Source organism: Phaethon lepturus, unplaced genomic scaffold (assembly GCF_000687285.1).
Source record: "Phaethon lepturus isolate BGI_N335 unplaced genomic scaffold, ASM68728v1 scaffold8631, whole genome shotgun sequence".
In the NCBI taxonomy this organism is placed as follows: domain Eukaryota; kingdom Metazoa; phylum Chordata; class Aves; order Phaethontiformes; family Phaethontidae; genus Phaethon; species Phaethon lepturus.
Window position 1 is genome coordinate 8,096 of NW_010518411.1, and position 12,412 is coordinate 20,507.

The 12,412-nt window shown below is 41.0% G+C and overlaps 1 protein-coding gene across 1 annotated transcript; it reads right to left on the reverse strand.

The window, feature by feature from the left end:
- Positions 1-8,054: 8,054 nt before the first annotated feature.
- Positions 8,055-12,405, reverse strand: LOC104628210 (cytokine receptor common subunit beta-like; the record flags this gene model as incomplete). The annotated part of the gene is made up of 3 exons (XM_010296720.1): positions 8,055-9,252; positions 9,535-9,638; positions 12,379-12,405. Coding segments are annotated over 3 exons (1,329 nt in total), but the record flags the coding sequence as incomplete, so codon positions are not given.
- Positions 12,406-12,412: the final 7 nt, after the last annotated feature.

The following is a 12,412-nucleotide window of genomic DNA, read 5'->3' on the forward strand; positions in this document are numbered from 1 at the left end:
TTTATTAGTATCTGGTAAAATTTTGAAACAGATTAAGTTTATATAAGACGGGTGCCATCTAATCAAAACAGAATCAGTGCTGCTGACATTGAAGATTAAAAACGCTACGAGGCAATTTTAAAATGAAAACCAAGGGAATCATGCCAGGTGTGGAAAGTAAATTGTTCAGATTGATATATCTATGTAGTCTGAAATAACAGAAAGCCTATGACTTAGAAAAATGCATAGAATAGAAGGTAAGAAAAAAAAAACAACAGGTGTATCGCACATAAGCAGAGCATATAAAAATATGCAACTAGATCAAGACAAAAGCCGAAACATGTCTATACAAATAGTTCAATTTTAAAATATAGTTTAAGTGGCAGAACAATTTACAAATGTCTTTTTAAAAAAAAAACCAAAATGTAATAGGGATTATGGAAGTTGGATGAAAAGAAGATATTCAACGGAACACTAATGCAAGAATATACATTTTATACAAGAGAAGTTTGCATTTATACATTAACGCTAAAGAAAATATAGCGTCAAACAGAGTATGTGTCAATAGTTGTGTTGTACTACAGAATTTCAACAGTTGCAGAATTTCATTCCACACTAAAAGGAACAGTATGCTGTTAGTGCTACACTATCAATCACCCAACCAAAAGGAGGGGAGTGAAATGCTAGAGACTACCAGAGAGCCTCGAAGGGCAGACGAGCAGTAACAACGGGACAGGCCAATCATACTAGACCAGCTAAACGTCACAGTGAACCATGATGAGACTGTGTCTGCACTAGTAGACTAAACCAGCACAAGGCAAAGTTTTGAGCTCTAGAATGAGGTCATAGACTCCGGTCAACTGCTAGTGAACTCTTTGGCGTGGTTTCGGTCCATGTCAATGAGCATGCCAGGGACAGTTTCCAATAGGCCGTATGAAAGCGGCCACCTTTTACTGTGGGAGAAAGAGCTTGGATATACAAATCTTCCATGACTGCTTCATGTAAATTGCTCTTACAGCCACAAATGGACCTTGGTCTACTTTATTTGCTGCTATGGATCTAGTCACAGATTCTCCTATTTTAGCCGCTATAAATGATTGCCTCTTGGAGATATTTGTGAAAGCACTCACAAGAAAAGAAACAAACTGATTTAGTCCTGAATAATATATGAGACTTAGTACATGTTGAAACAACAAAAGGCACAAGTTTACTACAATAATGTATTAAGGGCATACATAAAAATAACAAGACTGGCAAAAATAAGCCCAAGAAGCTGTTAAAAAGGTCAAATGTTTGCAGTGCCAAAGAGACTGTTTAAAGAATAGTTGAAAAACTCAAAAGTGAACTTCGGCCTTTTGCAAGTCTACCTGCGCTATAAAGGTAGGGTTATTGTAGCTGTAATGTTCTGAAAAAGTACATGAGGCAAGACATACAGAGAAAAATGATAACTTACAATGACCCTTTCCAACTAAATCTTTCAAAATTACTTTCTTTACAAGCCTTGCATAACCTACATTCTTACTCAATTGCTTTCTTGTAATAAAATCTGTAAAGGAACTTGAAAATTCAGTTGCTGAACAAGTAATTGTAGTAAAAAATCAACGGCTTTAACAGGCTTCAGTATCAGAGAAAAAGAGTACTAAATGCAAGTTTTTTATGAGTACTCAGAGAAGAATCCGGGGAACTACTGACCAATCAGGCTGGCTTTTGTACAGGATAAGTGATACAAACTATAACGAAAAATAGAAATAGTAGAGAAAAATGTTCTGGGGAAGAGTTAACATGGCTTTTGTAGAGAGTAGTCATGCCTCATAAAACTAGTAGAGATCTTGGAAGAACTCCAAATACAGGGTTATTCAATTAGTGTATTATATCTAGATGTCTAAAGAGCTTGATGAAGTCCCTCAGAAATGCAGTTCCAAGAACCTAAAAGATTAAAGGAAGGTTTTCATGTAGATGAAAGTCGGTTAAAGACGGAAAACACATGAGAGAAATTAATGGTTAGTTTTCATATTGGAGGAAAGATTTAAGTAAGTTCTCCCAAGAATTTATAATCTTCAACATAATTACAAATGGTCTGGAAGACTGAGTGATGAGAGATCTCTCACCTGAGAGATATGAGTGACAAAGACAAAATTTTGTCTAGGGTACTCCAATCTAACGATGATGGAGAAAATGCTAAGTTATTAGGTACAAATGGGGTATGAAATCAGAATCATAGAACTATAGATTCATAGAATGGTTTGGGTTGAAAGGGTCCAAACACCCTGCCATGGGCAGGAACATTTTTCACTAGAACAGCTTGTTCAAAAGCCCTCTCCAACCTGACTTTGAACACTTCCAATGATGGGGCATCCACAACTTCTGTGCGCAACAAGTTTCCATGTCTCACCACCCTCACTGTAAAAAATTTCTTCCTTATATCCAATCTAAATCTACCCTCTTTTAGTTTAAAACCATTGCCCCTTGCCCTGTTACTACAGGCCTTGGTGAAAAGTCTTTCTCCCTCTTTCTTATAATGCCCCTTTAAGTACTGGAAGGCCACTATAAGGTCTCCCTGGAGCTTTCTCTTCTCCAGGCTGAACAACCCCAACTCTCTCAGCGTGTCCTCATAGGAGAGGTGTTCCATCCCTCTAGTCATTTTGATGGCCCTCCTCTGGACACATTCGAACAGATCCATGACTTTCTTGTACTGGGGACCCCAGAGCAGGATGCAGTACTCCAGGTGGGGTCTCACCAGGGTGGAGTAGAGGGGCAGAATCACCTCCCTCGACCTGCTGACCACACTGCTTTTGATGCAGCCCAGGATATGATTGGCTTTCTGGGCTGCAAGAGCGCATTGCTGGCTCATATCTAACTTTTCATTCACCATTATCCCCAAGTCCTTCTCAGCAGGGGTGCCCTCAATCATTTGATAATTCAGTGTTAATAAATACATAGAAATTCATGTGACAAAAATATAATTCTAACTGTACAACAAGATGGAAGAACCTGTGAGAGCAGACAAATAATAACAGCAATGGGAGAGTCCAACTATCACAGACTGGCTAAATAACATGTTTCTTGAATACCATGTTCAGTTCTTGTCATCTCATCTCTGAAGGAATACTGTAGAATACTCTGTAGAAACAGAAAAAGCACAAAAGTATTATCAGAAAAATGGAATCTACAGGAAGAAAGACTAATTATTATGGAATTCTTCAGCTTGGAAAATAAACAACCAAAAGATGATTTGACAGAAGTTTGTAGCATCTCAAACAGGAGATGGTGAATAAGGAATGATGGTTTATCAATTCTCCTAGAACAAGAACAAAGGAGCAACTTACCATGCAGCTGGTGCAAAATGAGTCCAGGAAAATGTGGGCATTTTTTTGTTTTAATGTTTTTATTTATAAACAAATTAATTAATGCTTTACTATCAGACATTATGAAGCCAAAATTTAAGTAGTTTTAGAAAGGGATTAGCTGAATTTCTAAAAGCCAGAGCCATTAAGTACATATTATCTACAACAGCTTAGATGTAACCTCCAACTCAGGAAGGCTCTGGGGCCAGATACCACGTAAATATATCAGTTAAGGATTTACCGTATACTTTTCAATGTTTACTACGCCCTGGCTTTAAGCATCCAGTGTAAATATTGGCAGAGACAGAATACTGGGCAAGATGGAATGACTGTTTAGACCCAATGTGTTAGTCTTATGTTCCTATATTACAGACTCTGCTGCAAGTAGAAGGGAAGAAAAATGTGTCTTCAGATGCTGAAACAGCATCATGAATCTGTCATGAATCTGCCGTGAATTAAACTAACTCAAAAATATGTGTCAACATCCTATGTATCTCTGAATGCAGCAGAAGGACAAGCAGGTTAGAAGTATACTACAAGGCTACAGCAGATGCAAAAGTACTCATGTCAAAAGTTTGTAATGTGTGTGTGTGCTGTGAACAAGGAGCTGGAAAAAAGAGAGCCAATTCTTTCAGATAGCTTTACATCTATTTTTCTAGGCAAACAAATTAGCCTTCAACAACAAGGACCATATGCTCCTCTACCAACAAACTTGAAATGACACAATGAATCTACAAATCTTTTGACCTAAAGCTAGCTCATGGTGAACAAGTTTGAGAGGAGTCTGGGTCCACCACCTAACACCATGGTGAAACATCCATCGTGTAATATGAGGACTTGTTAGGATCAAGGTTGGAGCATACAGAATCCTGGCAGCCACTTAGAAGGACATAAAAGGGCCAAAACAGGCATGAAGTCATTATGCTACTTACTACCCATGTACAGAACGACATGTGAGGGTTTTTTTCATGGAAATTTCAGCTCTGTAGTGAGAGCAGAGGGACCAGAGGGAGTGAGGAGAAGAGGAAGAGATCATTCATCAGAGTTGTATGGGAGTAAAATTGTGTGTACAAATGTGTTTGAATGAACAAGAAACTACACAGGGACTGGCAGGATGGGTTGGGTTTGTTTTCCATTACCCTGCAGAGATACAGGATTGTCAAAAATTGTCCAGCTATTGCTCCTTGAGGCCTTGGAGGAGTTTCCACTGCAGGCTTCCTTTTCCAGCTGTTGTGGTTTAACCCAAACCAGAAACTAAGCACCACCCAGCCCCTCGCTCACCCCCCCGCAGTGGGACAGGGGAGAAAATCAGAAGGGTAAAAGTGAGAAAACTCATGGTTTGAGATAAAAACAGTTTAATAGGTAAAGCAAAAGCTGCGCGCACGAGCAAAGTGAAACAAGGAATTCATTCAGTACTCCCCACGGGCAGGCAGGAGTTCAGCCATCTCCAGGGCTGCATCACACGTGATCGTTTCTTGGGAAGACAGATGCCATCACTCCAAACGTCCCTTCCCCCGCTTCCTTCTTCTTCGTCCCAGCTTTATATATCGAGCATGATGCCATATGGTATGGAATATCTCTTCGGCCAGCCTGGGTCACCTGTCCCAGCTGTGTCCCCTCCCAGCTCCCCGTGCACCCTCAGGCTGCTTGCTGGCAGCCCAGCACAAGAAGCTGGACTGTCCTTGAGTACTTAGCAACAACTCAAAACATCAGCACGTTATCAACGTTTTCTCATCCCAAATCCAAAACACAGCCTCACACTAGCTTCTATGAAGAAAATTAACTCTATCCTGGCTGAAACCAGGACACTAGCAAACCATTCAGCCTCGTTTTCCTTCCTTACATAAAAGACAACCCCCAGGCTAGCAGAAACAGAACAACAAGGCTAGTTCAGCATGGATCTTAATTAGTACTATTGAGGTCACAATATACTTACTACCTTAATCTCATGCAAGTTCAGGTAATATACTTCTGGTTGAGGAAGATTACAATAAGGGAATAATACACTGATTACTTCAGAGCAATGAAGAGAAAATTGACGGCTCTTAAAACACAGGCAGAATCTTTGATGTTTGAGCATACAGTAAGGAAAGGGTTGCAATGATTTCATAACTGTGTATTCAATGTAAATAGAGAGTTGTAAAATGTGATTTACAATAGTGAGATGCCTACATCTCCTTTTTTGACTGTATAGGAAACTGGTGAATTTTCAGTCAGATATGCAGAGTGAGGGGCTGGAACTACTTAGTGGGAAGCCCTACCAAGAGAAGCATGTCATAATTGGCTTCTGAATCATCAGAATGATGATCCCTCTCCTGCATATCAGTACCTAGCACTGGGGAAGGTAACAGCAATCTCCTCTTGCACAGTAACTTTGTGGCTCAAGCTAATGATCAGGAAGTTGAAGACCTGGGGCTCACAAGAGCTCCTAAGTCTTGAAACCAGGCTACAGGACTGTAAAATTATTTTTACCATCCCCACTGCAGCTGGACCTCATGCAGAAGGGAGTGGAAGCAACAGACAAAGCTTATGGAAGCTTTGATTCCTATGGAAGCAGAGTTGTAGGCTGTGACCGCTGCTTCCAATGCTCATTACATATTTTATTTAATGATGCTTAGGTGGATATTGAATGAGTCCCTAGAGCAGAAACCTATTCTGCCCTAAACCAACTGTTATAGTTGCAAAAGAAAACCACTGTTCAGCTCCCCTAGCCTGACAATAGCATAATACTCTGCAAGTTCCAGGCTCCTAAAGTGATCTTCAAATCATAATATCTGCTCTTTGGGGTCGTATCAAATGTTCTTGAATCTATAAATACTGTCTCCAAAAGCAGCCTCTGCAAATGCCTAGTGAAGTGCAGAAGGACAGGAGGAACAGATAGCTCTTAAGAGTACTGGCCACAGTGCAAATGGGCTTCATCCAAAAGCCACTGAGCTGAATGAAAGTTCTCCCACTCACCCACACTATTCTTCTTGGTTATTAAAACCACAGCAATTCAAGGCCCAGCAAGGTGATGCATATCTAAGATGTGAATCCAGATACCAAATCTGCATATGAATTTGAACATCTCCTTTTAGTACACACCTAAATAGAGCACAATCATACAGCCTGGAAGAAATTGTTTGTGCTACACATAAAAGGCCAAAGGCTAACAAAAAAAATTCCATTGATTAGGAAAGGACTAAATTGAAAATCCCTTAAAGTGTTCCTCACTATTCTCTATCAGAGGCTGCAACCACCTGCCTTTTGCTGTCAAGAACACCAAAATGAACTTGCACACCTTTCAGGTTTAAAATGGTATTTATAATTATTTAAATTCTGAAAAAGCAACGCGGTTCACTGCAATTTCTGAATCAGCACAGTCCCATTAACCCAGCAGGAGGAATCAGCTGGCACAAATACAAAACTCCTTCTCATTATCTCTGTCAAATAATATAGCAAAGTCAGGAGAAAATATCCTACCTCACAGGTGACATAGCTGAACCTACAGAATTTTTTGAGGTCGGATCAGATGGGCTAATAGTAATGTTATTGTAACCACAATGCTCTTAACATGCAAAAGGAAAAAAATATAGAAGAAAGAATATTTTTTGTTAGGACGAATTTTACATTTGAAAAAAAGAAACGTTTTTTTTGGAATGCAAGCCCACCTTCAGTTCTGAAACCAAAGCCTTTTAACGATCACAGAGTGGCAGCTCTGAACAAATGCTCTTACCTTGCACCACTTTCTTTACAGCAGACCTGTGAAAAAAATGGCTCCTCTTTCTCAACACAGATTATTACTCAGAAAAAAACCCTAAGAATAAATTACATAGTTAAGATTAATTATAGCATGCATAAACAGCCAATGAACTTAAAAGAAAATCATATAGTGCTTTAGCGCTTAGAAATAGAAAAAAACCCAGCAGATACAGGCTCATGCACCTTCACAACATTTCTTGCCTGTCATTTTCTGTTACCTGCCCTTCTCCCTTCCTCTCACTGCACCTTATGAGTCTTTGGATTTTCTTTCAGTAATGTGTCTTCTTCCCCGTGGTTCTTTACAGCCTACTTTATGTAGGCTTAGTAAGGTTTCCTTCTCACCCTTAGAATACAATGTGATACACTGCACTTTAACATTAAGAAAGGTTTCCTGGACTTCAACAATTTTGTCTCATTTTTTATCTACTCTTCTATTACTGTCTGGGTTTTTTTCACCTTAGACAATACCTATTTAATGCCAGTAGTGGAAAGGTAGAGATACAAAAGCTCCTTGGTGACACTCAGGTCTATTTTGCATACACACAAAAGCTCAACAGAATTGTTCTTAAGCTCAACAAAATTGTTCTTAAGAATATAATTTTTCTTTCCAAGGTTTCCAAGCCTTTCTTCTTCTGATAGCTTTTCATCCTGTTAAGTCTACATTTCCTGCCATGAGTTTTGCCACAGGTAATTTCGCATTATTGCAACATGACTGTGATCTGTCACAGGATCAAGAGGAGGCTAAACTGTTCATTGTGGATAAGCCAAAAAGTTTGAAAAACACCGAAGGTCAATATTTGTATTGTTTTTCATGCCAAATCTGTGAAAGCCATTGAGAAGGTTACTGAGCTACTTCAAGTCTTTCAACATGTTGGACTGGGAGCTGGAACTAGCGTTTATTTGTTCTTAGGTTTGAGGGTTCATTTTCATCAGATAGTTGCAACCTCTTTCAGTCACCTGTAGCTTTGGTATTCATTAACATTTGCGCATTTAACAGATTTCTGTGATCCTTAAAGATTGCTGCCAGGAAAAGTAATCATCTGATTTCAGGTTTTTGAAAAGCTGAATAGCCTGCATTTTTGATACATCCTTTTCCTTGCCGGTGATGGATTCATCATCAGATACAGGCTTCCCAGGTGTTGTCTTGCCTTCAGAAGGTTTCTTGACTTGGTGGTCTTCCTGACCAATATCCATCTTCACACTGGATTTTAGGCTGTGGAAGCAATAGTCACCAACCTGGCAAAGGAAGACTGGCTCAGTGCTGTCAGGGTTTAACACCACCAAGTCACCCTCTGACAAAGGCTGCTTTCTAGGAAGATCGTTTCCTTTCTGTAAGACAGGCAAAGAAATCTTTGTTGGTTCTGAATGCCCATGGAGACCTAAAGGGACAGTAAGGTAGTCTCCAAATGTATCCAGGAGCAATTCAGGAGAAGAGGTTGGTGCTTGACCTGAAACTGGGACCATGACACCAGTTTTCCCAGGAGAAAACTCATGGCAAGAGTGGCCACCGCGGGGCTGAGGCTCCTGTGAGTCACAAGGCAAGTCCCCCGCAGTGACAAGTGGTGGATGGGTGCAGCCGCTGGCTGATGGCAGTAACAGGCTGTCTGTGGTGACGTACTCCAAGGGGCACTGCTGAGGAGATGTGACACAGCCAAGAGCCCTTGGAGATTTCTGCTCTTCTGTTCTCCCGTTCGTGCCTTTCCCCCAGGCTGGTGGGGCTGGTGAGACTTCTTTCTCGCTGTCAAAGTGCTGCATCTTTTGCTTCTGCTCTGGGAGCAGGAAGGGCTGTGGAGGACCTCCTCCTGGCTGTTCTTGCTGCTGTGGAGCTTGGGGACAGTCTTCCTTTGGGAGGGTCACATACTGAAGGGAAGCTGATTTCTGATGGACTCCCACTGGGTCCACTGCCAGGGTCCGATGCATATCAGGCTGGGAAGACATCACTGGGCTGTACAAGTATGGACCATTGAATGCAAAGCAAGGGATTGCTGTCTGGGAAGCAATACTTGCATCAACACTGTTTCTCCTTGAAACAGGAAAGGAATGACCAGCAATCTGACTTGAGCAGGCAACTGGGTCATGGTCTGGCTCATTTAAAGCATGGTATGAGTTCTGTAAGTCCAGTGCAACAGGAGAAACTTCTGTCTTTTTAGCCTGCCCTTCAGGGGACTCTGCCAAAGTCTTCACCTGCCTGAATGTGGGAAAGTTAAAAGTTGCTCATGAGAGATATTATTGCGGTAAACATAAAATATAAAACAAGCTTAGTTGAAAACACACACAGCTACACGTAGTGTTAGAAAAAATCTTTCTTGGAGAAGCAGGCTAACTCAGATAGCAAAAAACTGTATCCCTTCCTCACAAGCAACCTGTATAGACTTTTTAGTGACAGAACACTTGATTTTGTCCCGCCATGACTCAGGGAGCTCTTTGAGACAATCATCCACAGTATCACTATAATGTGCTGTTCACTCACCTGTCCACAACTTGAAGGAAGCTAGCCTGCTCCATCTTCTCTGAAAGGTTGTATTTGTTGAAGTCCAGCTGGCTGCTTGTTGGCGGTTTTCCTAACTGTACTTTCTGAAAATGAAAAAGCAGACATAGCAAAAGGGCAGCATCTCACTGGCAGGAGAATCAAGAACCATACATTCCTCATGGACAAAGAAAACAAATAGGAGAGACTACAGAATCTGGCAAGAGGGATACAACTTCACTAATATGACTAGAAGGTGTGTTCTGTTCTCCAGAAGATGCTTACCTCAAATCCATATTGCCATACCACTGACCTAACTACAAGTACTCAGTGAGCCAACTAGGAAAGATGCTGGACTTGTTATTTGCCAATAGAGAAGGACTCATGGGAGATGTGATGGTAGGTGGCTGTCTTGGCCACAGTGATCATGAAGTGGTTGAGTTTAAAATTTTCAGAGTAATGAGAAAGAAAGGACAGCAAACTTGCTACTCTGGATTTCAAGAGAACAAACTTTAAGCTATTCAGGGAGCTACTTAGCAGTAGCCCCTGGGAATCTGCTTTTGAAGCCTTGGGAGTCCACAAGTGCTGGTCAGTTTTAAGAACCGCCTTTTAAAAGCACAGGAGCAGGCAATTCCACTGTGTCATAGGTCAAGCAAGCAGGGCAAGCGGCCAGCTTGGCTGAACAGGGAACTCCTTCTGGAGCTCAAGAGGAAAAAGAAAATGTACGATCTCTGGAAGCAAGGTCAGGCTTCACAGGATGATTACAGAGCTGTGGTTTGTATACGCAGGAAGAAGACACGAAAGGCCAAAGCTCAGTTAGACTTGAACCTGGCCAGTGTTGTATCAGCATAAGAGGTGATTAAGCTGGTCAAAAGAGGTGATTATCTCACTGTATTTAGCAATGGTGTGGCCTCACCTTGAGTACTCTGTGCAGTTCTGGGCCTCACAATTGAAGAAGGATTTTACGGTACTCAAATGCATCCGGAGGAGGGTTACAAAGCTGGTGAAAGGGCTGGAAGGCATGTCCTATAGGAGCAGCTAAGGACTTTGGGTTTACCTAGTTTGGAGAAAAAGACGCTGAAGGGCGACCTCATTGCTCTCTACAACTTCCTGAGAAGGGGAAGTGGAGAGGGAGTTGCTGATCTCTTCACCTGAGTATCCAGTGATAGGACATGTGGGAATGGTTCAAAGCTGTGCCAGGGGAGGTTTAGACTGGACATTAGGAAGCATTTCTTTACTGAGAGGGTGGTCAAACACTGGAACAGGATTCCTAGGGAGGTGTTTGATGCCTCATCCCTGTCAGTGTTTGGACAATGCTGTTAATAATATGCTTGGTGAGCCCTGAAGTGGTCAGGGAGTTGGACTAGGTGATGGTTGTAGGTCCCTTCCAACTGAACTAGTGTAGTCAAGTCTAGTCTAGTCTAACTTTACATAGCATAGGGGACAGGAGCTGCCTCCTTAAAGAGCTCATAGAGATGCTGCAGGTTCCTACCACAATAAATATTAAAGATACTCCTTTGTGCAGTGTCTACTCTTTTCGAGCACCATATGGGGACACTTTGGGCAATATTTCACCCATAGGGTTATAATGACTCCTTCTGCACCAGGTGACCAGAGAAACAGAATTACTGGGATGTTTACAAAACTTAGGCTAAGGTAATTCAGTGCAGGGATGGGATCTTTCAAAACCATGAAACTGAGGCAGTGAGCACATGCAGGTGGGGAAATAGGTAGTGGATAGGAAACAAAGCTATTAAGGTGCTTCTTAGAGTGGGGAAAAAAGTTCCGGTTTTTACTGTATAGATCAGACAAAAGAAACTAACTTGAGACTTCAGTATAAGCATAACCAGTTTGTCTTTTGGCACAAGAGAATCTATGCCTACTCTTTGCCATCTATTTGAAAATTATGTATTAAGCCAGGTCATTAAATGAAAGTCCGTTTTACAGCAACATAACAAATGTGCCGTGGTTAAAAAGCATGTTAACTCCTTCACGCACACACAAATGTGGATACTGTAAGTGCTCATTTTCCTCACACAAAGGCCATGTTGTAAATTATACTCATTGGATTGCCATGTATCTATGCTTACTGTAACCCATCCCCTATGAACACAGAATAGAATCAACTGTTATAGAAAATAGAAAAATATGTCCCTCTTTCTGTGTATGTGTGTATTAGGGTGGGCACATTATTGAATTAGCTATTCTTGCAAGACTAGAAGATTTTTACCACGAAAATCTAGAGATGCTTATACCACCCTTTTCAGATGTTGGGGTGGGTTTTTTTTGGAAGGGAGGAAGAAGGGAGGGAGGTTCTACTTACACAGCTTTGGCCAAATGCTGTCTAAGTGTGTTCCTCAATTTGCAATAAAGAATGCTTGTCCCGGTAACAGACAGGCATGTGTGGTAACAATAAATGTGGTAACATTTATTCCAGAAAATCCAGCTCCTTAAAACAAAAGTTTCTTTAATAGAGCTACCAGCCCATTGCAAAAATCTCTGACTTTGATTACTGTTTGGAAATGAATGAAATCACCAGCTAATGAAGTTTGCTAATGGCACTAGGTTATTACAGTCAGATAAAATGTTAAAGTACTGAAAATTTTCTATCATCTTGATTTTAAATCACAGTGATGCTGACAAGCACAACACAAAGAAGTCTGCTACTATAAATATAAGACCACAGTTACATTGACTATGACCAGAACTACTCCTAAAATTAAGGCATAGACTAATGAAGATATCTGTTCATTGTGGACAAGGAGACAAGAAGAGCTCTTCAGATTATTTGAATTCCTGAAAAAGAGAGAGAAATAATGAACCCTCCAAGGTATAGTTCCCTCTTACCCTCAGGTAGCTCTGGATCAGGATACTCTTGCTG